The sequence below is a fragment of the Cyanistes caeruleus genome, chromosome 7, assembly GCF_971803275.1.
Source record: "Cyanistes caeruleus chromosome 7, bCyaCae1.hap1.1, whole genome shotgun sequence".
NCBI lineage: Eukaryota > Metazoa > Chordata > Aves > Passeriformes > Paridae > Cyanistes > Cyanistes caeruleus.
The window spans coordinates 21224970-21251327 of NC_141707.1; the positions used below are offsets into that span (position 1 = coordinate 21224970).

The 26358-nt window shown below is 39.4% G+C and overlaps 1 protein-coding gene across 17 annotated transcripts in view; it reads right to left on the bottom strand.

Annotated features, from left to right (window-relative positions):
- The window catches only part of ITGA6 (integrin subunit alpha 6), a 74061-nt gene that overhangs the window by 10305 nt on the left and 37398 nt on the right, over positions 1-26358 (bottom strand). For 11 of the 17 annotated variants that reach the window (XM_086896700.1, XM_086896702.1, XM_086896698.1 and 8 more), the window contains 13 exons: positions 13744-13871; positions 13241-13320; positions 11220-11475; positions 9641-9772; positions 7130-7340; positions 6497-6690; positions 6277-6365; positions 5373-5500; positions 3944-4039; positions 3440-3501; positions 2038-2195; positions 953-1102; positions 98-213 (listed from right to left, as the gene is read on the bottom strand). In XM_086896700.1, coding sequence (XP_086752826.1) covers positions 98-213; positions 953-1102; positions 2038-2195; positions 3440-3501; positions 3944-4039; positions 5373-5500; positions 6277-6365; positions 6497-6690; positions 7130-7340; positions 9641-9772; positions 11220-11475; positions 13241-13320; positions 13744-13871 — 1800 coding nt within the window. Of the gene's footprint in view, positions 1-97; positions 214-952; positions 1103-2037; positions 2196-3439; positions 3502-3943; positions 4040-5372; positions 5501-6276; positions 6366-6496; positions 6691-7129; positions 7341-8331; positions 8449-9640; positions 9773-11219; positions 11476-13240; positions 13321-13743; positions 13872-26358 lie in introns of all 17 variants that reach the window. The other 6 variants (XM_086896693.1, XM_086896694.1, XM_023930986.2 and 3 more) reach the window with 1 other exon arrangement.

Genomic DNA, 26358 nt, shown 5'->3' on the forward strand with positions numbered 1-26358 from the left:
CAGAAAAAAGCTGCTCTTTCCCAAAATCCTCTCCTAAAAGTTCTTTTAAGCAGTTGTTAATAGTTTGAAATTTAGAAGTCCATTAATCGAGACTTACAGCGGTAAATAAGTAAACCTGTCTTCATTTCCCTCTCTCGTACAAAACCGGTACTGAAGCTTAAGATTGCTGTGACATTCATTGTCTTCTCCACATCCTTCTTTTAAGAACTCCACCTAAATAAAGCACCACCAAAGCAATTTCACTGCCTGACACACAACAGTAGCTTAAAATGAGATTTCTGAAGCACAGTGAATAAAGCACCTACATGGAACTCACAAGGCACTTTCCTGGACAGAGTTCAGATTTTAACCTGACTTAATTCTTGCCTGTTGAGTTTTTCTTTGTGAGATACAGCCCTTGATGCTGGTAATTTAGAACTGTAAATGTGACTAAAAAGCGGAGTTGAATAATTCTAAGTGAGAGGTACACTTCTAATGAGGAAATATATCTTTAAGTCTGATTCTTCAATAAGCATTGAGGAAATGAGAAATTTTAACTGAGATATTTCCTCCCTTCTGTGTCACTGCTGCAATCATTGCTTAAAATCTGTTACAGCATCCCATGGAAGACTTAGGAGTGCGCATTATCTTGTTATGTTGGACAAGTGCTTCCAACAGAAGACAATGAATTTCCATTTTTAATCGAAAGTACATTTCCTCCTGAACTTACTGGGGAGAGGGAAGAAACAGAGAAGCTATACCATCTTCACTTTTGTTGCGAAGGAACACAGTACATAGTTCATAACACATTGTAATAAGTTCAGAACAAAATATAAAGTAACAATCCAATAGTTACATGTCCAGTGCCACCCCAGGTATTTCCTTTGGACATAAATTAGTTTTCTACAGTCTTTAAAATTAAGTTATTTGCAGAAGTGCAGATTTATGCAAATATGTGATATCAAAGGCTTACTTTTGTGGTCTCTGTTTCAGATTCATTTGCATTTAGAATTGGTGTAAGATCTGGAAGTGCACTCTCTTTTCTCTTGGATGGTGACTCCAGGCCAGCAATTTTAACACTGACTGATATTGGAATGGGACGTAGCTTATCTTTAATTTTCTCCTGTTAAAATAGTTTAAATTGCATAGTTAGTGTACAGTGCAGAGAAGAAAAAAACAACAGAAAGATAAGCTTTTGATACTGTATTTTTTAAACATGCAGGAACACAAAGATCCCAGCCCTATTGTCTTTTTGTTTTCCTCTGGCTTCCCAATGTGATGATTCCTCTTGCCATTAAGAATACCTAGGAACCACAGACAGTAATTTAGGCAGGTGAAATTCACACAGCTACAGTAAAATAACACACTGAAACAGGTTTGAGTAACATGGTCTAGTGAAAGGCGTCCCAGCCCATGGCACGGGAGTTGGAATTAGATGATCCTTAGAATTCCTTTCAACCCAAACCATTCTATGAGTCTATTCTATTCATAAATTGAAGTTCTTTAATCTGCTGGGGTCAAAAGCAGCCTTGGAGGCTGACTCATTCCTGCCGAGTCATGGAGCGGCAATCTGTTTAGCCTCTGGAGCAATACCACCTCTAAGCAGCACTACAGCAGTCTTGAGTTTCAAGAGAGCACATACCAAGCTTTCCTGCCCTGCCCATTCATCTGCTCCAAAACCCATAGGTTAAAATTATTTTCCTGAACAGTCACACTATAAAATTCTGTAACAGTTATTTCTGTTGGAAGCAGCTCTCCATTTCTGGCAGTCCCTCTCTATTGTTCCAAATTAGTTCAGCTCTATTGACCACCACAGCTGCAGTGGCTGCAGTTTTTATTCATACGTTGCAAGAAAGGCAACAGGAGGAAGCAGCATGTGTGCAGGGAATAGTAAACTATGGTGGGTTTCTTTTTTTTTTTGAAGTTTTATATTGCATATGATTTTGAAATTATATACAAAGTTATATACAAAGATTCCTTCCAAAAGGCTGAAAGAAAAAAAAATTCTTTTGTTTTAAGTGGATCTAAATGAAACAGAAATAAAATATTCTCCCTTACCTGCAGTATAAGCTTTGTAGTCACACACTCCCATGAGTTCTGTCCCCTGAGGGTTGTACTCGCAGTGAACTGATCAGATGAGTGGTCACTGAAGCGCACCCTGGAGGGCAGGCCCAGCTGCCGCCTCTCATTCTCCACTTCAAACGTGTAATTGATCTCTATGTGAAAAAAATAAAGTAGGTCACTACAAAAAGAATCATTCCCATACTAAAAAGAACTTTAATTTCATGAGGTATGATCTTAAGCCTTATTCTAGAAGACTGTTCCAGCCAGTGCTGGGTTCCCCAAAGTGTTTTCATTAATTTAAAACACTTTCACAGTGTCAATTTTGTCCTGCCATGGTTGAGGGCCAAGTACCCCGCGTGTGAATCTATAGAAAATTTCTAAACCAAATCCTGCTATTCCCTAAGTAAACCGCTCCCCTACGGGCATGCAAGGCTGTCAGGGGGAGCTGTAATTGCTGTGCGGAGCCAGCAGAGGGCTGAGCTCTCCACTGTAAATACCCCGACTGCGCTGTAGGGGATTCTATCGGGTCCCAAATGGCACCTGAGACAGCAGGATTCTGAGGTCAAGGTACAGACAGTCTTAACACTGAAAGCAGAATTTCGACTACAGCTGTCCAGTTGTGTGCTGAGGCATGTTTTCCTAGATCTGAACTTGGTGCATCTTTTAATGATTGCTTCACCAAGCTCATTCAGTGCTGCACAGATGGAAACAGCACTGAGTGTGCCAAGGCACTGGGAGAGCAAGCACTTTACCTGCTGAAGGACCAGCACCTCATTCAGGCACAGCCTTTGGATTTCCAAAGTAACTGAGAAACTCAAGACAACACAAGAGAAAAAGGGTGACTGGGCTTAAAGTCCTCATTTCCTCTCAAAATCCTACACAGTTCTCCAAGAACAGCAGCATTGTAACAAGTACTTTACATTTCTGCAGCACAGTCTTCCAGTCTTCTATTAATGCAGATTTTTTTATTTCAGTTAATGATTTCCACAAAAGTGTTTTCATGAATATAGGATAGGTTCATAGAGTAAGCCTCTAATAGGAAATAATGCTCACTAAGGATGTTATAAAATGGGCCTCAAAAATGGTTCTCTAAAGCAGCACTAATCTAGAGAGGCAAAATGATTTGGGTCTGCATAGCAGCCATTTGCTCACTGGCAGTTGCAATACTCAGAAAGCTTTAGTCTGTCATCCACAGAACAGCTTAACACACCAGCATGACTCTAAATACAGACTGCAACAGCTGAGCTTAGCACTGAATTACATTTTAAATCTCTCAGTCACTGTCTGAGATGAGTCACTATAATTTGAGTCATGTTTTTCCATGATAAACACTGAAGAAAAACAAAAAACAAACCATGTGACAAACAGATCAAAAATATTGATCTTCAGAACTTACTTATTCTTGGATTTAAATCTCTGGGGTTTGCAGTATATTTAAAACACGCTTTCACATCCATCCTGTAAAAAGTGCCAAGAAATTAGTATTAATAAGGCATGGTCAAACAATAAAGTTTTAACTGATCAGTCTTATGACTGTGGTATTTGCTGATTACTAGACTGAACTACAGAGCAAGAAAAAATGACTAATAAGCAGTTAAGCATTGCTCTTATGTGTCTACTCAAGACAACACTGTTCAAGCCAAGATATTTGTGTTGAAAGTTTGAAGAGGCAAGGTGACATTCATTTTCAAAAATAAATATTACAAAAAGGATATATTCCACACCTTGTCTTTAGCACAGCAGCCTGAAGAAATTCAGGAAGTCAAAATGAACATAGGGAGATACATTTGCTTTACCTGAGTAACTGTCATATCCCTTCACTTAATCATGATTACTGAATGAATTTTGACAGCAGAAAGCTCAATATACCAAGGCTTCTGATAAAGTAATTTCCATTTACCTTATTTCACCATGGTCCTCAGGGTTCTTTTTCTTTAGATCAATTCTATCAGGCTGTACTGTAATGTTTCTTCTAATGCTTATCACAGGCCGAGATCTTAATTTGGGGGAAAAATGGGGAATAAAAAGAAGATATAAAAAAAAGAAGTAGTTTCTGTTAATGAAAAAATTAATGCGAAATGATGTTTTAATTTCCTGCTTCCACTGCATGTAGGCTGTAACCATACTTCTGCCTACAACTTGTCTTTTCCTTTTCTGGAAGGGAGAAGACATTTCACATGAACACATGAATGAGATGATCCTGTTCTCATTAAAGCATCCAAACTTTGTTAAAAATAGCTGGTAAACTACCTGCTCCATTTAACTGGGCCACTCCTTTCACTGTTTGCCACCAAGAGGCTTTTGTTCTCACCTTGGTGAAAGTTTTTGTCCTGCCTTTATCAGCAAAATATTAAAGCTCCTTTTGAGTAAGCAGAATGCTAATTAATCTGACCAACTCCTCTACCACCTACTCTTTTCTCTTCCACAAGCCATGTAAATTGCTTTTCTTGGGCGCTGTTCAGCGTATTTAAGAACATTACATTTATGTGCACAGATACTGTAGACATGGGAGCATAAATTGTAGAAAGGGCTGTTTTGCATGAAAAGTAAAGTTGTTTGTCCCAGAATTCAGATAACCAGTTTTGGAGTTTCTGTTTCTCCTCCTCTGGGACCTGACAACAACCACCAAAGATCTGAGCTTGAGGCAGCATTCAGTTCTGATGCGGAGACAGTCTTCTTCCTGCCCATTACTAATTCAGCTTAACAGTACAATAAACTGGAAAAAAAAGCAGGTCTGCAAAATACTGTGACTTCATCCCTAATTAAGGCATGTGCTACAGAAATCTCAAAGGATCCTAGCTGCAGCCTTCCTCACTGTTTCATGGACCCCAGTGCAAACTCAGCAAGGCACTTGTGTGCCTCACTTGGTTTGGATCCTCAGCTACAGAAGTGGGGGTTGGTTCTGTTTTCTTCTATCATCAGTGAAGCACAATTAGATTATACAAGGGCAGCAAGTTTATTAACTTCTCCTTAAGGAATTACTTATCACCCTTAAATTCCATTCAAGGACACAGACATCCAAGTTACAATAGGACAAAACTAAAGGTGCAGGTACACTGCCCACATCAGCACCCTACAGGAATTATCCATATTCACCCTCTTACCCTGTATTGACTGTAAGGCAGGTTCTCAAGGAGACGACGGGGATAAAGTAACAAACCAATTTATGGAATCCCTGCCCTTCCCCCTCTCCTTCCCTCAAATTTCCAATTTCTGGTAGGAAAAGTACACTCAAGGACAAACAGCTTTTTGTTACTTCTAAACAAATTGCTTTTAAGAAACTAAAACTAAAGCCCTGGTATAATTAATTAAGGTTCCATATATAATACCTGTACACATTTACAGAATCTGACAGGGAACCAACAGCAACATCAGGGTAGGAATTTTTATCCAGGTCCATATTTCCAGCAATAGAGTAACCAAAGAAATTGGTGTTTGTTTTTTCACCATCAAGAATCTAAAAAGCAAACAGATTGAGGGAATTCAGACATTTAAAAGTGATAAAGGTGAAATAAAAGAATAAAGAGTAAAATTAGAGGGAAGAGATACAATGAAGTAGGATTTGTGAAACAGGATCTCTGTGTTCAGTTCAGCTGAAGGATACTGATGGGCCAAGATGATTTGCTCTTCCAGGAAGTTACTTGGCAATAGCAGGGAGTACTAGAAATTACTGATCTGCAGAGAGCTGAGTTCATCTTTATTTACAGTATTTATGGACTATAAACACTTGAAACAGAAAAAGTATTCTATAAAATATTATAAAGTATTCAAGCAGTATTCTAGGAAGTATAATGAAGTTCCATTACCAGCCTAAAAATTGTACACAGTGACCCTCAAAAAAAATTAAAATAAATAAATAAATCTAATTTAAAAAACAACAACAAAAACACCCAGAAACCCAAGCATTACTGAAGAAGGAAGTGAAAGAGAAAACATAAAAACAAATTGTTTTCAAATTACCAGATTTACTTTTTAAAAACCCCGTTTATTTATCTACACATCTTTTTCCTTCTGCACATATTATTGGTGCTAATGGATGGCCCCAGAAATAAAAATATATATTAATATCAAGAATTCCTAATCTTTCCTGTCAGCAGTGCAATCTTTGAAGGGCCCAGTGATTTTCCAGCGTACCCACCACCCCAATAATACCAATGGAAAGGAAGATGGATAGCCCTGTCATTCCTTTCATTTTGTTCAAGAATAATTATATAGTAAAGGTTATTTCATTACCTGTGCTGGCTTTGTATTTATTCCATTCTCAGATCCATGATAAATGTATACTTTGCCAAAACCATCATATGGAGCTCCTACTGCAATATCTGGTGAAAATAAGTTGGAACATCTAAAATCATTTTTCTTTCCGCAGCATGCAATCAAAGGATGAGATGTTGTAAGTCTGGCATCGGCCAAACAATCTCACCCATTTTTATTGTCATTGTTTTCCATTTACCTGGATATCCATCCTGATTAATGTCCCCAACATTTTCAACTGCAAGTCCAAACATGGAGTCAGTGGTTCCATTTAAGCGAAGAGGCTTCACCCCTGCCCATTTGCCTTGGTGGTTCATGTAGACATACACGGCACCCCCAATATCCCCACTTCTGTCAAAGTACTGTGGGGCCCCAACAACAATGTCCTGCCAGCTTAGAATGAAAAGAAAAGAAAAAAGAAAAGGCAGTGCTTTTGTAGAATAACTGCTCAGACTGTGAGCTCCAGATCAGTTGCCCAAAGAAATGCTGAACAAAGACTAAACTGTGCATTAAACTGGCTGGGCATCAACAGCCCTGCTGACACTGCAAGCTGGTTTAATCTTTTAATAGCATACAAGGACCTCCTATGGCCTTCTTGGGGTATGAGACTGGCTTCCTGTTATTCCGTTTACAATAATTGTTTGAATAAAACTCTTTATTAGAAAGTAGACTCTGTCCTGATTGATTCTCAAGATGCTCACCATTTCCTTCAGGAAAACATGGAAGCTGGGATTTGTCATTTCTTGTATTTCTAATGTGAAAAACCAAAGTGGAAATAAACAAGATCTCTATCCTTTATTATACAGGCAGTAGGAGTTCACCACAGCCATACCCATCACTGTTGAGGTCCACAACAGCAACATCATAGCCAAAAGAGGAGGCCAGCCCTTCTCCTTCAAACATGTGTTCCAGGGAAAGCGCTCTCTGATTTTTTTCTTTTTTCAGTAAAACAACTGCTCCACTGTGGTTTGCTCTTGGGGCACCAGAGACAAAAGTCATCTCATCTTGGGAGACAATTCCTTTACCAGAGTCCAAAGAGAAACCTTTAACAGAGAAATAAATAAAATATAAATTAACAAGTACAAGTATTTACAGTAAGTAACAGCTTCCATCTTAATATGAAAAAATAAACATTTCCCCTGCTATATTAAAGTGGTATATGGAATATAAGTTTTGTCTAAAACACAGTGTGCTATGGCTGGGAATTCTCCATTTCTGTTTGCACTGATGGACATGTATTTGCAAGTCAACACTCCTCCATACATTACATTTAGAATTTCCCCCCAAAACACAGTACTTCATTGCTCACTTCGACCTGCTTTTCATGGACACCAAATACAGGATACACACAGCTTAGACACAACTACAGCTTTACCACTTGAATATAGCTTGAGTACTTCACCCCTGGCAAAATTATGAGAAAATCTCCTAAGTCAAGTCAGGATAGTTCTATTACAAACATGCAAACTGTACCACACAAGCATTCTCAAATGATGTATGCAGTATTTGAGAATTAGCTTACACAGTAATGGTGAAATGGACAATTTTAAGTTAATGCAACCCTAAACATGACATGTTCAAATTAATTGTCTTACAATACATTTTAAAATATTTAAAACCAAGTTAAAAGACTATACTGCATATACCAATATAGCTAATAAAGGTCAAAGTAGAAAACTGCCCACTTTGCAAGGAAGGAAGATACCAGCCAGCAGATGGGAGTCTCCCTCTGAAACACTTCACCACTACTATGGAAATTCTCAATTACAGCAATTCACAATGAGACAGTTACACAAAAAATTGAGGGAGTCCCAGCTGGGGGAAGGATGAGAGGGTTTGGAGAAATGCATGACAAATCAGCATTTCTCTAAAGCCTTGTTACTTTGCTGTCTCCCCTTTATCTGAATCCCTGGATTTTTTTCATGCTTTACTTACAATGTATTTGATATGAGAGGGAATAGAGGGGAGAGGGATCATGACAAAGATCTGGAGATTATGTCTGACCAGATGCTGCCACCTCAAATGGTCACAAACCTAAGTAGCTATTCATCATTACATCCACTGACTTGTCCACCTGTATGCTGGGAGGCAATGTTTTGTACACAAACTGATCTGGATGAGTATCAGATACAGCTGTCAAAAATAGAAGACCTACAAATATGAGTAAAAGATTGAAGAGAAAGAAAAATAGTAGTTAAGCAAAGCACCTATAACCACATTTGCTTACGGTCTAAACAGACAGAACAGTAATGCCTGGGATGAGCTGGCTTGCCTGGAAGTGTTTCAGATTATTACAAATCAAGGCATTTACATTTAGAACCTAAATGCATTAGTTATGCAACTGGAAAAAGTTGATACAACTATTCACAGCAAAAGGCACTGGCATCCACAGCACTCCTCACCTCAGCAATTCTTACTCCCCCAGAAGATGCTATCAGCTTGTCTAACATAAGCTCTCAGGATGATTTTTCTAGTTACCTTTACTCACAGTAATTACTGCTGGTAAAGTGTAACAGAAGTGTATGCTCTCTTTCTCCTAACATATATGTAGCTCTAACTTTGCTTTCTTCTCGACTTGCTTTTTTACTTTTTACATTAGCAATGCCCTTCCCATCTGTTCAGCTTTCCATCACTCACACCAAAAGCAGTGGATTGACACACCACAGAAATCTGCACTGGAACAGAAGGATTCTTTACACTTAATGCCTTTCCAAAAACGCAACACAGCCTTTTCAGTGTATCTCACTAGTGTACAAAAAGGTCACTGGCCTAAGGACATATTCCTGCTTTCCTGACAGCAGAAAGAGCAAGAGATTCACCTCCTGCAACACACACACACAAGTCAAATATAAACAGTACTTATATTATGATATTTTAAAGGTCTGCTAAAAGCCACTGGAGCTTTAAAAACTTGAAGAATAGAAGAATTGCACTTACCTACCAGGAGAGGAAATCTGCGGCCTTAACAGTTATACACAGAAACTCAAATTCTAATAAACTGTCTGATACTACATAGCAGAGACTGTGTGACTAAGGACTACAGACCCATTCATTGCACTGACCCATCACAGTGATGATAATCACTCCCTGAGATTCTGCAGGCACTCAGCACAGCTCTTGAATCTCACATTACAACAGCAGCTCCTCTAGGTACCTCAGCAGTATCATCTTACACTTAAAACTGGCCCATAAATGTGGAGGGAGGCTGTGAATTATCCAGAACAGTCAGTGTGTAACAGGCTCCACAATGGAACATCTGCTCCCATTTCAGATTATCACACCAGGCTGGGATCACAAATGTTTAAGAGACCTGAAGAGATTTATCACATGTACTTAATCCTACCTAAGTAACTGTTAGCTGGAACAGGAACTAGATTCTTATCCTGGCGGCTCTCATCACCAACTTCGTAAGGCCCATCATCAAAGATACCAAGATCATAAAATGTCTGATTCTTTTGCTCTGCACGGACCACCCCTGAAAAAATGAAATGATAAAATAAAAGCAAACAAATGATAAGTGAGAAAAATAACAAATAAATGTCCCCAACTTATATTAATTATGATGAATGACATAGTGACTGCTGTTAAAATGGGACAAACACAGAATAGTGCACTGGGTTAGTGTTTTGTCTCTGTTCTGTGTGCCAGAAGCTCATGCTGCTCTACAAAGAAGCCACACAATGACCTGGACAACATGGGATAGTAATGAATTTCTCAAAAAAAACCACTGAACCGGTTTGGTCATAAACCACCCTTATCCTGTATTTCTTAGCCTGATAAAGCTTCTCTTAAAAAGGAGGTAAGTACACAGGATTTTTTTTTTCAATTACATTTCATTATGGCAAACACGAGTAATATATTTAGAAAAGGTATTTAAGAAGAAAAAAGCTATTGTTCAATAAAAGGCGTGCTTCCCTTTTATCAATTGGCATAATTAAGGTTTTGGCAAGCACAAACACTTCTTTCCATTATACAGAAGAGTACTCTTAGGACTGTCCTAGCATTTCTCTGCAATTAAAGTAAAATGGTGTCCGCACTCAGTATGCTGACTCAGGCCGGTCAGTTTGTTGACGGATACGTGGAAGATTAAGTTCTCACTGAAGTACACCTTGTGCCAGAGCTTAATGCACTGATTTTGCACGGTTCATACACCAGGCACAGGTGTACGAGGTGGAAAAACGCAGTGCTTGGAGGATCAGATGTTCTCAAGGGGAAAGTATTTACAGCTGTTGGTGTAATGAAGTGTGATGGGAAAAAACACTTTGAGAGACTGAACTGGCCATTTAGATGCTTCTGAATATAAACTAACAAGAATATCTAGGGGGTTTTTTCCCCTTATGTTTTGGAGTATCTCTTAGATGACACAGAATACTTGGCTCTTAGATTAACCATGAAATTTTACATGGACATGCATGGATTTAGGTATGAATACATGTAGTATTGCTGTTATCCTCCAGAAACCCTTCAATATTTATTTTGGAAAGTACTCATTTCCACAAACTTCACAAAGAATAAAGGGGAGAATATTGCAGAATAAACAAAGAGTTCAGCAGTTATCTAACATTTGCTCCAATGCAGAAAAAGGGCTGGTCAAATAACTCATACAGATTTAGTAGCTTGTTCCTGTATGAAAGTGTCCAAGGAAGCCCTCAATCCCACTGTAAGATTAAGACTAATAAGGGGAAATTTTTGCTGTACATATGTGCAAAGTTCCATTATCTATTCATAAATACACACTAAGATATTTAAAGAAACTTCAGTAAATGTTGATACAGAAGCATAGCATTTTGTAAAAACAGGTAAAATCATTATATCCCTATTACCTCCTCTCCCCTTAAAAAAAATTAAAACTTTGGATGCAACCTTTCAGAGCAATCTCAGAGGAAATGGGAAGGGTAAGCAGGAAGGAAGACAAGTCATACCTTTCCAGTTGTAAGTGCCTGGGGCACCAAACACAATATAATGATAGTCTCTAGTAAAAGTAGCAGCAACACCTTGCTGACAGGAACCAAACTTCTCATGGCCTCTTAAACGACCATCACAAAAACTCCATACTCCATTATCCATATCATCCTTAATAGTGAGGTCCTGGCTCAGCACATAGCACCTGCCAATGATATCCCGGGTTTCCTGCACTGTGTTTACATATTGCCTTTTTTCATAGCGATGCGCACACGTCTGCAAGACAGAAGAAACAATGTGTGACGTTTCTGTGTGTCATACACAGGTCATGTCAGAAGGCAGGGCTCATCTAGCAGTCCCTCCTGCTACCTGTGCTCTAAGTCACTCTGAGAATACATCTAAGGGCAGAGTCCAACATTTCCTACAGGCAACATATGGGAAAGGTTCGGCACCTACAGGTACAAGTCAAAGCAGCCTCTTTCATGGTCAAGGAAGGCCACAGGGTTAAACCCCTAAAGCCCTTCCTGATACCAAATCACTCTCTTTCAAGAAGTGAGGAGAAAACCACCCTCTCTTTCAAAGAAAGAAGTGGCTGTCTCCCAACAGCTCTCAGAGTTGAAGGACTGACACACCCATGCAGGACACAAGAAGCTGGTTTAACTACCATCTACCCAAGACTATTCAGAATTTGCCCCTTACAGACAAGTGCCACTAAGCAGAGGCTGACAGCTTTTCCAGTGAAGGGACAGGAAGTTGCTCCTACTTCCTCTGTTGGATGTTCCACTTACAGGGTTAACAGCCACTGGGGCAGAGCTGAAGCACTAAACACATCCTGTTCCTTATCCTTTTAGACTATCCCCTGGGAAAAGAATTCTCATCAAATATTTAACACAAAGGATGAATAGCCACTGGCTAAGCAGTGTAACCACCAAACCATTGTAAAAAAATGTGAACAATCAAATGCCTTTGCCAGCGGTGTTTCTGGAAGAATAAGATGTAGCAGGTTGTGTGAAGAACACAAGCAAGTCAAGTTTCTCAGCTGACAAACCTTTCCTGTGGTTCTTATCAAGGCCTATATGCTTGGCAAATATGCAGCTGCTCCACACTAGAGCACTGCTGCAGTGACCTCCAGGCTGCTCACACCTCATCTAGTAAGTGAGATGGTTACCCACTTACCACTTACAAAGAAAAGACAAGATAGCATTAGTTGATGACTGATTATTCAGTGAACAGGACTGTTTCCATGTGGTCCCCCGCACTTTGGGTTCTGAGGCAGACAAAGCTAGTTATTACTGCCTGTAAATGCTTAAACAACCAGATTTACATCCCGAAGTCGCCTGCCCCCAGCTTTGGAAACAGTGACATTAACCTCCTATTAGATGAGGAAGCATCACTGCACTCCTATTTTATGATGTATCTGGTGTCCTGCAGCATCATTAGAGGTTATTATTTAAGTTTTTATTGAGAATGTTACTTTTCAAACTCTTTCTCTCCCAATTCCCAAAACCTTTTTCTCTCTGTTTAATATAAAATAAAGAGTATCTTTATTGTATAAAATAAAGAATAGCAAGTAGTCTTACTGCAGTGCAACCTACTGCAGTGCAATGACCACATTAATTCACAGGAGCTCCTCAGTGGAAGTCCTGATAAAAGCTAGCTGCTCATCTTGGAAAACTGGCTGATGGCAACCTGCTACTTTTACAGCCTTATACACTATTCCTCCCTATTTCTAAAGCCAGTAGTATTTAAAAGAAAAAATATGTGTATATAACCAAAAAAAAGTGTACTCCTTGATAATAAACTGTCCATCATAGACTGCTACAAAGGTTATAAAGAGGCTAGCCCACAGAAAAGTAATTTAAAGCTCTTACAACCGCAAATGCCTTATTTTGCTAACAAGACATTTAAGTCCTTACCTACAAGAAATCAAAGGAGTACACTTAGGCAAGTTATCTTTCAGCAAGCTGCACAAAACACAGACCATTCAGAACATGTACTGTAGACCCCAGCTGTTTATGTAAGTCAGTCCTTTAGCACTTACCACGACATTTCCTCCTGGCCCCTGACTTTGGACAGTTACACCCATCCACTGGTCTTCTTTACTCTCCATCTTTGGGTCAGCTGCGGAGTATCATAAAATAGCTTCAAATATTAACAGTTCACTACATTTTCTTTTTTTCTGAGTTTGTTTTTCGTTTGTTTTTTCTTGAAGCCCGTATGCCAGGAGAGCCTCTTTATACAGAACACCCAATAGTCTGCAGGTGGCAGTGTCTGTACATTTTATCACTAATGGCATCCATTTAAATCTTCAGCCTATTACTTCACGTTACATCAATTTACAAATAAGAGTAAGAATCTACCAAGATTTAAGCATCTCATACTACCTTAGCAATTAAGCTACAACTCACTCTTATGCAAAAAGTAGTTACGTATAAATCCCTAAAAGCAGCTGTATGATACTGATACACTGCCTCATAAAAGGACATCAAATACAAAGAATCAGACAACTGTTTCAGTTCAAAACAAAAGCACTGAAGAACTTACTCTCCTCATCAAATTTGATACGCATGCAATTTGTATTTGGAGACGCAATGTCACAGCTGTACAGCCCTCCCGTTCTGTTGGCTTGCTGAGCTGGAAAGGCCTTTTCCCGAGGAGCTCCAACCAGCAATCTGCAGGGAAAGAAAAATAATTTGAAGGAATATTAGAAAAGAGAAAGGCAACAGAATCAGGAAGTGTTTTCACCATATTGCTGGAGGTTTGACATACCAACATTTGAGGATGTATGAAGAGCTACACTACAGCACTGCTCTTTTAAAAACAGAAAGGGTGGGGAGCGGGAAGAGAGAAGCTATATAGCAGTAATGCAGATTACAATTACTGGACCTGCAAGCCACTACCTGTACTGTTACTGCTTCAATTATTGTTGCAATCTTCATTGTGAGTGGTTGATAAAAAGTAGGTGTCTGGCAGTTTTGGGAAAAATCATCTTTTTATCAGTGCATCAAGTAGGGTATTTTTTGCCTTACTAGAAATCATTGGTAAGGGTGGGAAGTGCCACTAAAATGACCAGAAACCCCCAACAACAGTAAATACAGTTGTTCTCAGGCTGTCTTCTAGTTTTACACCAGTCCTATGCCACTGTTTACCTGAATTTAAAGGCACGTTAGTATCTCTGACCAAAGCAAGATCCCTCCTGGACAAAGGAAGTGTTCACTGAACTGTTCCAGGCTCTGTAAAAACATGAACTCTCCCTCTCCACTCCTTTGCAAGATACTTCATTTTTAAGCTGAAAATGGTCTTCTCCAAAAAATCTGTCATCAAGAACAAGCTATTTCCACAAATTACTTATTTCTCCTATTAAAGAGCTACTCTAACAAGCTCTCCTTAAACAATGCTCTGGTAACCAAATACAAAGGTTCTTATTTTAAGCACTAAGTAAATTTCCTTCTGTACAGACTGTACATCATGAATATTATCACAAAACCACCAGCAGGCATATTTACTTGCAAAGTAAGGTGTGTCTGAAAAAGTCTTACATTGTCTGTTTCTTTGTAGTGGCACACACACAGAAGCACAGCTGCCTCTCAGGCAGCTGGCTGAAATAAGTAGCAACCAGTGTGCAGTAATTTGTAGAAGAAGAATGGGTGGGATGGGTGCTGAACCAGACTGTGCTTCCTGACCCTCAGACATAGAACAGTTAAAAGAAGATATCTCTGACATTACAGTGTCAAGGACAGCAAAGCTGAGACTACAGTTGGATCCACAAGGCTCGAAGAGGACCTCAAACCCTCTTTAATAGCCAGCTCTAGTTCTGCTTTGTTGTGCCAGTGGCACAAAGCACATGGTTGTCCATCAGAATGCTATTTTTACTAAAAACATGACTCACTCTTTTTCATGTCTAACAGTGCAGACTGGATCAGTTATGATAATATGTAGTTTTTCTTACTAAGAAAATGTTTATTCACTGTCCCTAAAGTAATGAGAATCAAAATTAAATTGGTGTGTTATCAGAAAACATGCTTTTTCTGAAACAAAATTTTATCTGTATTGTGAAAAAAATTGCACTACCTCTATAGGACTAAATTCTCCCACAATCCGTAATTTATCCTCCTCATGAAGGTAAGCCCCCTGAATGCTGAAACATTCAGGTAAAGTATTTGCCTTTGGACCATACACAGGACACACAATCTGGGTGGAGTTTGGCTTAAAAAGTTTTCTGCTTTTCCCTCTATGTCCATCTGCCATCTTTTTCAAACATTTTTTCAGAAACACAGCAGTCATCACAAGATTTTGCAAACAACTGTGATTTTAGAGAGACCATCAATAACTGAATTTTCTAATTTTGGCAACGATGCATTTAGCTGCAATCTCTTAAGAGCAATTCTTCTACAAAGCTTCTGAGTTATTCCTAATGGAAGAATAGATACATTTTCTTCTCAGTTCTGTTATTGCCCAGGGAAAAACAGGTGACTTTTTTTAACATTAACAACCATAACTTTAAGAAAGTAGAGGTACTGATTTCCTAACTTACAGAAATTTTTATTACTTCTACTTTTTCAGTCAAAGTTCAGGAGGTAAAAGTGATGTATTGAACTCAGAAATCAAAAACCCTTTGTTTCAACTTTTCAAATTTAAATACCTAATTTGGTTTAATTCATCCACCTGCACATTACTGACAGTGGCAGTTCTGGGTCAAGAAAATTAACCCTATTCTTTTCTACAGGATAGTGATACAATGTCCCTCTCTCTAGCTGAATGACATTTTACAATACACCATGATCCTGATGACATGAGAGGACCTACTGAAACACTGAGGATTCAAATAAACAGCATTGCTGACAGAATACAGAGTGGGACAATGTGCCACCTGCCATAAAATGCCACAAACATTCAGTGGCATCTCAGACACTGCTGAGATGAAAAATTAAAATTGCTCAGTTTTCTTTAAAAATGTAAGGCTTCCATCCAACACAACCTCAAAGACAACAGGCAACCTTAGATTCTTCCCAATGCCCATACTCCCCAACTAAATATTATTTTCCACTGTAAACAAAGAATTTCAACGCAGACTTATTTAAAACCCTCCAGATTTCAAAGAACTGTTATAAAGAATCCTGTCACTAACCTCCAAGTGTCATCAAATACAAAAACTTGAATTCTCTTGGGTACTTCACTGCAAGTCCTTACAACACAAGGCCAACATAAGCACACACTATGAGTAAGTGCTCACAAAAGACTAGATCAGTTCAAGTATAATACTATGGTAAATCCTGAAATGCATTTCCAAGTAGCTACCAAAGACACATTAAAAAGTAGCACAACTCCTTAGTACTTGTTTACTACTTTTCTGCCCTAAAGACCAGAGCAGAGAAGACTAAACCTATGCCCCTGGGTTCTGCAAGACAGGTTACTGAGGTGATGGTTATAAACATTATGAGGATTACCAACGCTAACAGGAATCTAAGAAAGTCACATGCATCTAATCTTTGGTTGAATAAATGAAGTAAACCAAAAAATTCCTTGCAAACACACTGTCAGTTCTGATCAACAGAGCTGCTGTTCAGCTTGCCCACTGTTTAAAAGGGGCATTTGAAAAATCAAAATTCTATTGTTAAAGCCAAATTACTTAATTTAAAAGCAGAAAGTGTGCACAGAATAACGGAAGTATGACATGAACCATGCATCAGTGTGAATTTCAGCATGACTGCAGAAGTATAAATGAATCAGCTCATATATTGAGCTGTGCTACGTGCTCAACAGTCCTTCCTAAAAGAAGACACATTCCAGTCATTACTCTCTGGCGACTTACTCAGCTGTGATTTAATAAAAGAATTTTAATCAAGTTTGAGCTCATTATGCCAAAACCTGGTTAGCTTTCTCTGCAGCTATGCACGTTCTATTTTAGTTCTCTTACTGGCAAGCAAAACCTCTTTCTGCAGGTCAGAGGTAAGGGTAGAGTGAGGGGATGCTCTTCCAGCTATCACTGTCTCCTCATATCGGCACATGAAACACAGACACTTAAAACCTTGGAACTTTTCCTCTGCAAATGAAGAGTGACAAAAACAAATTCTTAATTTCTCTTCACCTATGCTCACAGTATGATTCATTTTATTCACTGAGACTTCTCCCTGAAGGTCTGTGGATATGACATGGTCTACTTCCAATTAGGTTTGAATGTCCAAAATCCTGTTCCAGAATCCATATTCAGATAACAAAATAACACCCCAATGTCAGGAATGCAGAGTGGGAGATGAAAACCCAAGACACTCCAACATATAGACAATTTACGGATTTTTCTACGTCATGGCAGATTTGCCTTGTTACTCTACAGAAAACAGCAGCTCAGCCATACAGCATACTGAACATAAACATTTCTTAGCATCAGTTCCTGTCAGAGACTTAGTTTTTATTATTTGAGTTACGATTACTTAGTATCTAATGTTTACCATGAGTCCAACATCAGACAGAAGCAGTACTGTTATTCCTCATATAAGTTACAGAAACAGATGCTTCTAACTGCTTGAATCCTGATTTTCCCCATACATCTTGCTTCAGTACATACACAACATCGTAACTGGGTTTCCCCTGGGCCAATCAGACTGCACAGGTGTTAATCTGCAGAAATGTAACATAATAAATTATTAAAATAATTTAATTTAAAAGAAGCATCTATCAAGTGACAGTGTCAGGGAAAAAAAATCTGAATTCTCTCATACCCTGTCATGAAACTGCAATGGCTTTTTAGCTCTAGTTATAATTAAATCGGTCCAGTTGCTCTATCGATTTGAGTTATTTTCATTATTGATTTATTTTAATTACTTCTTGAAGATACGTGATAATAACTGAAGTCCCACTGCCAGTTATGAGCAACTGCGACTCAGAGGAACAGATTTACGCTCTTACAGCCCTAGATTCATAGATACAAGATAATCCCCTAAGATTAGAACTCCAGGATTGGCGTATGATGCCGTTTTAACTAAGTGACCTTACTGAGGCGCAGGTGGGTGGTGCCTGCCCTGCACAAACACCACTGACCCCGGCTGTACCTGCATGTGTGAGCTGCAGCTGGTACACAACAGGGAGAGCTGGCCCATGCTCTCAAGACAGGGACCAGCAGAGCACCACGTGCCTCCATGGAACCCTATGGCACAGCTACACCCACCCCACCTCACTGCAGTGTTACACTACACCCGAACACAGCAGCAGAGGCAAGAAAAGTTCCGTTTCACCACTTACACCAAGCACTACTAAAGTCTCAGAAAAGGTATCAAGACATCTTACTGACTTTATCCACATCTGGAGCAGACCTTTGGATAAGTGTGTGTAGAAAACATGCCTCATAAACCCACATATATCCAAGAAGAAGATGAGAACTCACTGCCCATACATTCAGGTAGGCACCAAGCCTCAGTTTGTCAACTGCTGTTGACCAGTATCACAAAATTGTAAATGCGGGTCTGATTCCAGATGCACAAACCATCTATGAACTGTAGGACTGGCTGCATTTAGAAGAGCCCTTCTATTCTGGATTCTGGAACAGCATGATTTATTGAATGCAACATACAACATTCCTCTGGACTTATGGTGACACTGTATTAACTGCAGAGTAGCTAAATCATACGGCACTAACAGTGCCATTACAATCACAAGTTTAATATCCCAGGTCAACACTCAGCACAGCTGAGGACACAAAGCTGACCAAACAGTGTCCCTCCTGGGGAGGGTGAGGAGGACAAACCTGTCTGTCCCTGCAATTTTGCTCAAATTCTCATCCCCCACTGGATGCAGAAATAGGGTACTTTTATGCCCTATTCACTAATACTGTGCTGAGTGTTCTGAGTGGGACTGCAGTCAAATCTGTTCTGTGCATACATTTGCAGAATGTATCTTGGAAGGAAGTGTACTTGGTTAGTACAAAACCCTTCTGGGTATCAGGCAGAAGAACAAGACATGGCCTAGGCCTCATTTGACATTCCCACCCCCAATGCCACAGCAACACAAACCACAAGACCTCCATCCAATTTCCACACTTGCATCTGGAAGCACCATGGCATATTGAGCTTTGCGTTTTCTTCACTACTTTATGCTTCCCACAACCAGTATTGAGCAAGAACAGTTAGGTGAACACCAAGAAGAAAGGGTCTACCTTCATTTAATCAGATGTGGCCCAAAAGAGTTACTAAAATCCAAAGTAAAATACACAAGCTTTCAATTTCAACATATATTACAGAATATGAAGCAGTAGGGTGCGGATTTTGAAACCCTCTCTGCTTTAATTGGTAATTCTTGAAATGTTTAGCAGGTAGCTGTGGCTTCTTCTCAGCTAATGAAAACAGCACTGAGAACTGGGAGTGGTGTCTGCTCAGAACTATTTGAACTCTCTCCAATACTGCTCATGAAACTATCTTGGACTTTCCAAAAGGAAAGTCAAAGTTAAGATGAGAAAACCGTATCAAAAGAAATGCAGAGATCCTCCAAGTTCCTGGAAGTATTCCCTCACTCCACAGTGAAATTCTTTTCTTCACTTACAGCCTAGAACTGTTCAAGGGTAACATATGATTTTCACAACATACTTCAGAGAAGAAAAATTACCAGCAATTCATTACAGTTCTCTTTTCAAATAAACACTCAAAACAAATCAAGTAAAAGGAGGGAGTAGATCTTCAATGTTTTTCAGAGTAAATCCCATTCATTGAAGTAAGAGGTTTCCATTGAGTAAATTACATTTTGATTTAAACAAATACAAAAAATACGACAGTCTGCACCGAACTCAGATACTCTGCTATCTCCCACAGTTTTCTTCATTCCTTAAATTCTTTCCTTTTCCATGGTATCCTTCTACCCAAACAAGGCACCACATCTTTGCCAGCCTTTCTTTAAAAGTAAAAGCAACGCTTCTGTAATGCCAGCTCTGAGCCTTAACACACTGAAGTAGAAATCACAAGTGTTTCCTGGGTAAGAAATCATTAACCATTTCCACATATAGGTGAAATAAAATAGTCACTGGTGTAAGTAATTTCCAATTTTGCAGGCTCCACTGAGCACAAGTGTCAAATTTAATATTTCTGTTCTCAGGTAACAATGCTGCCACTGCTGACTTTGCACTTCATTATGTTTCCTGAAAGACTCCACAAGGGGTGCAAATCTGGAAACTGACAAAGCTAAATGCCATGAAATGTCTCACCCTTGAGTGGACTGTTAGACTCCTACATGCTTTCTCTCCCCCAGTTCCAGTGCCCTCTAGAGGAAGAGTTTCACTAGACTAAGCAAAATGAAGAAAATACAGTAACTAGCTCTAACTCGGTTTAAATTTTACTACAAAATCAAGTTATCTATCAAATGTTTAAAACCTCCAGGCAGAGACCCCTGATCACAATGTGGGCATCTATAGCCTCCTGAGCTGTATTTTCAGTCCTCTGCACTGATTTGGTCTCAGCTGTTTTTAAAATTAACAAACACAGAAGATGGATGCATTTAACCACAACAATATTTCACAATAACTGAAGTTGGTCAGTGGCACAAACAGTGTGTGTGAATATTGGTGCCACCACCCTTGCTTCACGCTTGGATTTGGCATTCCACAACAGAAACAAGTCACAGACAGGAGCACCACAGACTAATTAGCACAGAGAGATTGCCCCTTCACACTCGGACTGCTAATAGGAACTGGAGCTGAACCATGGGTTCCTCCAAAAAAAAAACAAACCCTCCCCAGCAAAATACAACCAGTAACTGTGTCAGCAGGGAGCTTGTTTGTGATGCTTTTTACAGAGACACCCATCATGGTCAGTATGTTATTAATAGCTATTTTAAGTGACTGAATATTCTCCTGATCTGCTACTCCACAGCTGTATTTTGGAACTAACCGTGCAAAACTGTGGCCAAGTACATCATTAATCTCTGTTGCCTGGAGGCTTGGCACTTGGAGGATTGCAATTTTAATTTTATTCTTCAGCCTTTTTTAGGAAACAGATTATGATAGAGGCTGGAAAAAGAAGCCAAAAGCAGCACAAGGACTAGGGCAAGCTACTACAAAGCAAAACTGGAACTACAAAGATACCTGTTGTTCTGGAAAGGCCACTTACTATTGACTTTCTGAAAGTCACATGGAAAAATAAACACTTTCCCATCATAGTCCAGAGCCCAGCCTGTCTGGATTTGAAACAGGTTTTGCAGATCTCATTTCCATTTGTACAAAGCATTTTTCTTAGAAGAAATGGTACAGTCAGCTCCAAATTTGTGTTTCAAAACCCAGTTTTCCATTTCAGACACTACTCTCTGGCTTTAATCAATAGATACCTCATAGTTTTCATACTGTCAAATAGCAAGTGCAACCTGTATACTACTTACAGGTTTAATTTCTCCCTTACAATCTATACATTTTTCAGATTAAAAAGGAAGAACAGACCTGGTGACTAACTGGTACTGGAAAATACATATTAGACAGTTCTATAATTAATGTAAGATAAACTTATGGAAGAAATAATATTAAAGGGATTTTCGTTCAGGTTTTCTAACACGGCAGTGCCTGGTACCGCCTGAAATCCTCTTATAACAGCATACAGTTTAACTACAGAAGTGACAAGTGCATCATTTCAAGAAACTAACTTGGGAGCCGAAGTCCTGGCACTTCTAGCTCAGCCCCTGCCCCCAATCACCTTGTCTGCCCTGGAAGGACTGAACTATGAGAGTCCCACCACAGCCAGCCAGCCACAATCCAGCTGCTCTCCACTGCAGCTGCACTGAGCCACAGGTCCTGACAGCAGCAGGACAAGCGCTCAAGGCCAGCTGCAGCAGGGCAGCCGGGGCGAGCCAGCAGACCCCAGCTACCTACAAGGACTGGGAAAGAGTGCAGTGTCCATCCCCGCTGTCCCAGCAGCGCAGCCTTGCTCTGCGGCCAACAGCCCCCACAGCAGGGCCCTCCCTGGCCCTCGCCTCGCCCAGTGCCACCCCTGCTCTGCGGAACAACGGGCCCTGCAGAAGCAGCTGCAATACGAAGTCTATGCTGGGACCGGTGTCTTGTGGACATGGCTCACTCTTTTTCACTTTACAGGCTTAAGTAAACAAGTGCACAACAGAAATTAGGAATTACTGTCTCCTGCACTTGGGCTGCTGGCCATTCATGCCATAGAAAACTCCAGAATTCATTTAAACTTCTCCATATTTGCAGGACTTGTCTTTGTATCCCCACTACACATCTCTATATAACGTTCATGAAAAATTAAAGTACCACATCATTTATTAGGTACATATTTTAGAAAACAAACATGAAAGCAATAAAAATATGGAAACGGTTGCTCACTTTTTTCTTCTTTGGGGAAAAAAAAAAATCTGAAAGCAGTGCACCCAGTATTTGAAGGCACTACTTGTTTGAGAGGTAACAACTTTAACAGGCATATACTGTTCATTCAATGTGCTGAAAGCCATTTAAAAAAAAATATAGTAGTTCTAATTCAGCACAAAAATATTTGGGTTGAAATGTCATTCCTCTATTTCCTTCACAGAATGAAGTACATCAGTTTCATTCATCACCATAATTAAACTATTAAAAGGCATGAAAGAAGTACAGCAAGAGGGATGGACATTTTACTGTAGAATCAATGGGCAATATAACACACTACAGCAACTGCAGAATTTGAAGAGCGACTGCTCCCCATGCTAACCCAAGCCATAGCTCCTTCATTCATGCATCCAATCTATGAGATCCCCCCTGTTCCTTTTCCAGACTTTCCACGATCTCCCTCTGAATCGTAGGGGGAATACCAACACAGGTAGAAACCTCCTGCACTAGATACACATCCACATAAATTCTGTCTGATTCGTGGTCTGAACAGAAGTTCACTACATTTAGTTAAACCATACCAAGCAGCGCTCCAGGGGGAAGGAAGCTCACCCACACCAGGCCAACACTGGCATCCCTCAGCTGTGCCCTGCCCCTCTGCCAACTTAAGCCCCTGGGCTACAGAGGAGTACCCCATGATAGCGGGCTAAAGAACTCTGCACATGTAGAAAAAGCAAAGTTTCAGAGAACAAGTACATGAACAGCCATCAAACACACACTTCAACAGCCTGAAGCCACTTGCATGCTAAAGCACAGTTCAAATTATTCCTTCACTCTTAAAACCATCATAGCCCTGGGCTAAATGCCTATAATGGGATCCACAGTTTGAGTAAGACTTTTTTCTTCAAGCCATGAACTTAATGACAGAAGCAGATGTGTCACTGAGTACATGACGCATTAAGCCCCCACGCCTTCGAATTAACTGAAAACACAGGCACTCAAATCACTTGGAAGAACATCACGCCAATAAGGTATTTTCCTAGGAGACATGTCATACAAATGCCTGTGCAGCTGGGATGCTCAAAGAGCGTTTTTTTACATTCCATGCAGATACTCAAACACTGATCAAACAGATCAACAGAAATAAATGATACATCCACAAGAAACTGCTCTTTATACAAATCTATGGAAGAGGAAACCATTGTATTTTACTATGAATACAAACTGAGAATTTCAACCAGCTTTAAAAGCTTAAGACCAAGATTTTTTGAAAAATAACTTATGTTTGAGACTATGCTAAGCAACCCACTGCATTCTCTTACTCTATATACTGCTACTCTCCACATGCACACATACCTAATTTTACATGTATCCCCTCATACATACACTTTCTCTTTTGCCACTCCTCACATTCTCACTTGAGCGGAATCTAGAATTAATTCGTTTTTTTCAGGTTATTTTTAAAACCCTATGTTCCTGTAAGCTGCAAGCTGTTCAAGAGTATTGCACCTATTTCTAGGACTGGATCTGGTCTGACAACAGAAGTATTCTTCCACTATATGCAGGAACACAGCTTGGCTGGGAAGAGAAACAGCTTACACCTTTCACCAATATTCTGGGAGCACAGTACATAATCATCAAACATTTCTCTAGCAGAAAAATAAACTGAGCGGATAAAACAGATTACAGGGACTTGCAAAACTATGCCATTTTTGTAGTAGCAGCTACAGGAGTTGGCTGTATAAGAAAAAAATACACCAAATATATTTTAGCATCTTTGGCCAAGAAAATATGGTTTTCACTTGAGGGTTTTTTCACACTACACAAACATGGATAATTAAAATGGCTCTTCGTGCACTCTGCTAGACATCACTAACATCTAAGAGCCAGGAGACTGAACAACTATGCAGCTTCAGCTGCGCCAATGACAAAGTACAAGGCTAATCAATCTTTATCATTCCCTTAGCAGAGTATTGTGAAAAGAGCAGTAAGAAAAGGACACAAAAAATTCAACCTCACGATGGTGTCTTGCCATCTGCAACAGCTGGTTGCCACTTTTGACGACTTCTAGGATAAACATGCATTTTCCCTTAGACCTTTGACCCATGCATGTGCTGATAGCAAACAATCCCAGGCAACACAGGAGTGAGTTGTTCCCAGCTTATCTGAAATTCTTTTTTTTTGAAAGATGTATTTTATAAACCTACCTTTGAGAAAGGTGACAATGACAGATGAAATTAAGAAGAAATGAAGAAATTAAGCACACAGAGTTACATTTCAAAAAAAAAAAAGTCATCTTCACTAAAAAGGAAGTAACATTCAGTCTAAGAAAATTCTGCCATTCCTATGGACACTATATATACTGTTCTCTATATCTTAGATGATCTCCAAACTCCTTGAAAATAGAAAACAAATGCAAGGAACACAGCTGAAAAGTACCCTAGAAACTCAGTAGCTGGCAGTGAAATACAGTGCAGGATCTGCCCCTGTTACCCCAGAGGGACTAGCGCACATTTTTATGCTGTAGATGGCATCTTGACAGGGCCCAACCCATAAAACCCTTCTTTTCTCCTTGATTGAGCAGACCTTCTCCCTTCCTAACACAGCCTAATCATCCTCACATACATTAGCTCAACTCCTTGAAGGAAATCAACATTAGGAAATTACGTATTTTTAGATGCAGTTCTGTAAGAGGAAACAAGAAAAACAATCATTTCTGCAGCTGATCCAAAAATGATCAATGCATACTAGTAAGTGCTCCAAAAATCAAAATGCAAGCAGCAGCACTTTTTGCCTTGCACTGTTATTTTGATACAAAAATCTGTCTCAGGTACTTCACAGCAGAATACACACAAGCCTGTCCTTTCAGATAAAACAACCTAACTCCACTTTTCCAAAGTCTCTTTTCCAAAGAAATTGCTAAGGAATTCTCAAAAAAATCTTAGAAAATGTGATACTCACAATACATTAAACCCAAGGGAAGCACATTTTAACAAGAATACAATACTTTTTATCCCAGGACTGCTTAAAGGAGCTTTATTAACTTATGGTATACTTAATTTATTTTTAACATACAGAATGATTCCCTTAAAAATGGAAGTCAAACCTTTTTTCAAAGTTTGCATTTGTTTTTCTAAGCTACATTCTTCTCCCACTACTTTCAAAGGAGTAGCTTGCTTATGTATATTGCAATCCAAAATATTCAGTGCTAATAAAATAATTATTCAGTATTTTCCAGACTAATCTGCATAGTTCTTTCATCAAATATTCCTGTGCTGTTACCTACCCTTGCTAAATACCAAGATAAGGTGTTCATTTTCCACCTAATGTTTCACGGTACAGACCACCATCTTGCTCATTCAATAATATGGATTTTTACCTACTTGCTCTTAAACTGACATTTGCCCAATAGCCTAATCTCAGTCTTGTCCTTTCCACAGAATATGTCCTCAAAATGGGGCATTTTTACAGTTATTGCTAAAATGATTCATCTAGACCCAGTCAGGTTATGAAACATTTAAACAATAGCTGATTTTAAATGCAGTTCTTTCAAAATGAATGTGGTATCTCCAATGAGAATTCACCAGAATGCATTCTTTACAAAACTTATAGGTGTTCTGGCCATGCGGGTGGAATTTAACAGAGGAAAAAAGAATGGCCCATGCTGACTTGGTGAACAATTTGCTGCTCTAACATGCCAGGCAACCCAATATGCTAATTTCATTTATTTGGTGGAGAAATCAGACAGCAACAAATTAGATCAATTATCATCCTTCTCTGCTTGTTAGGCCATATGAAAAAAACATTTATGAGAAGCCAACCTACCTGTCTGGCTTCTGCCACCAATAACCAAGAACATAACTCAAAATCAGTAC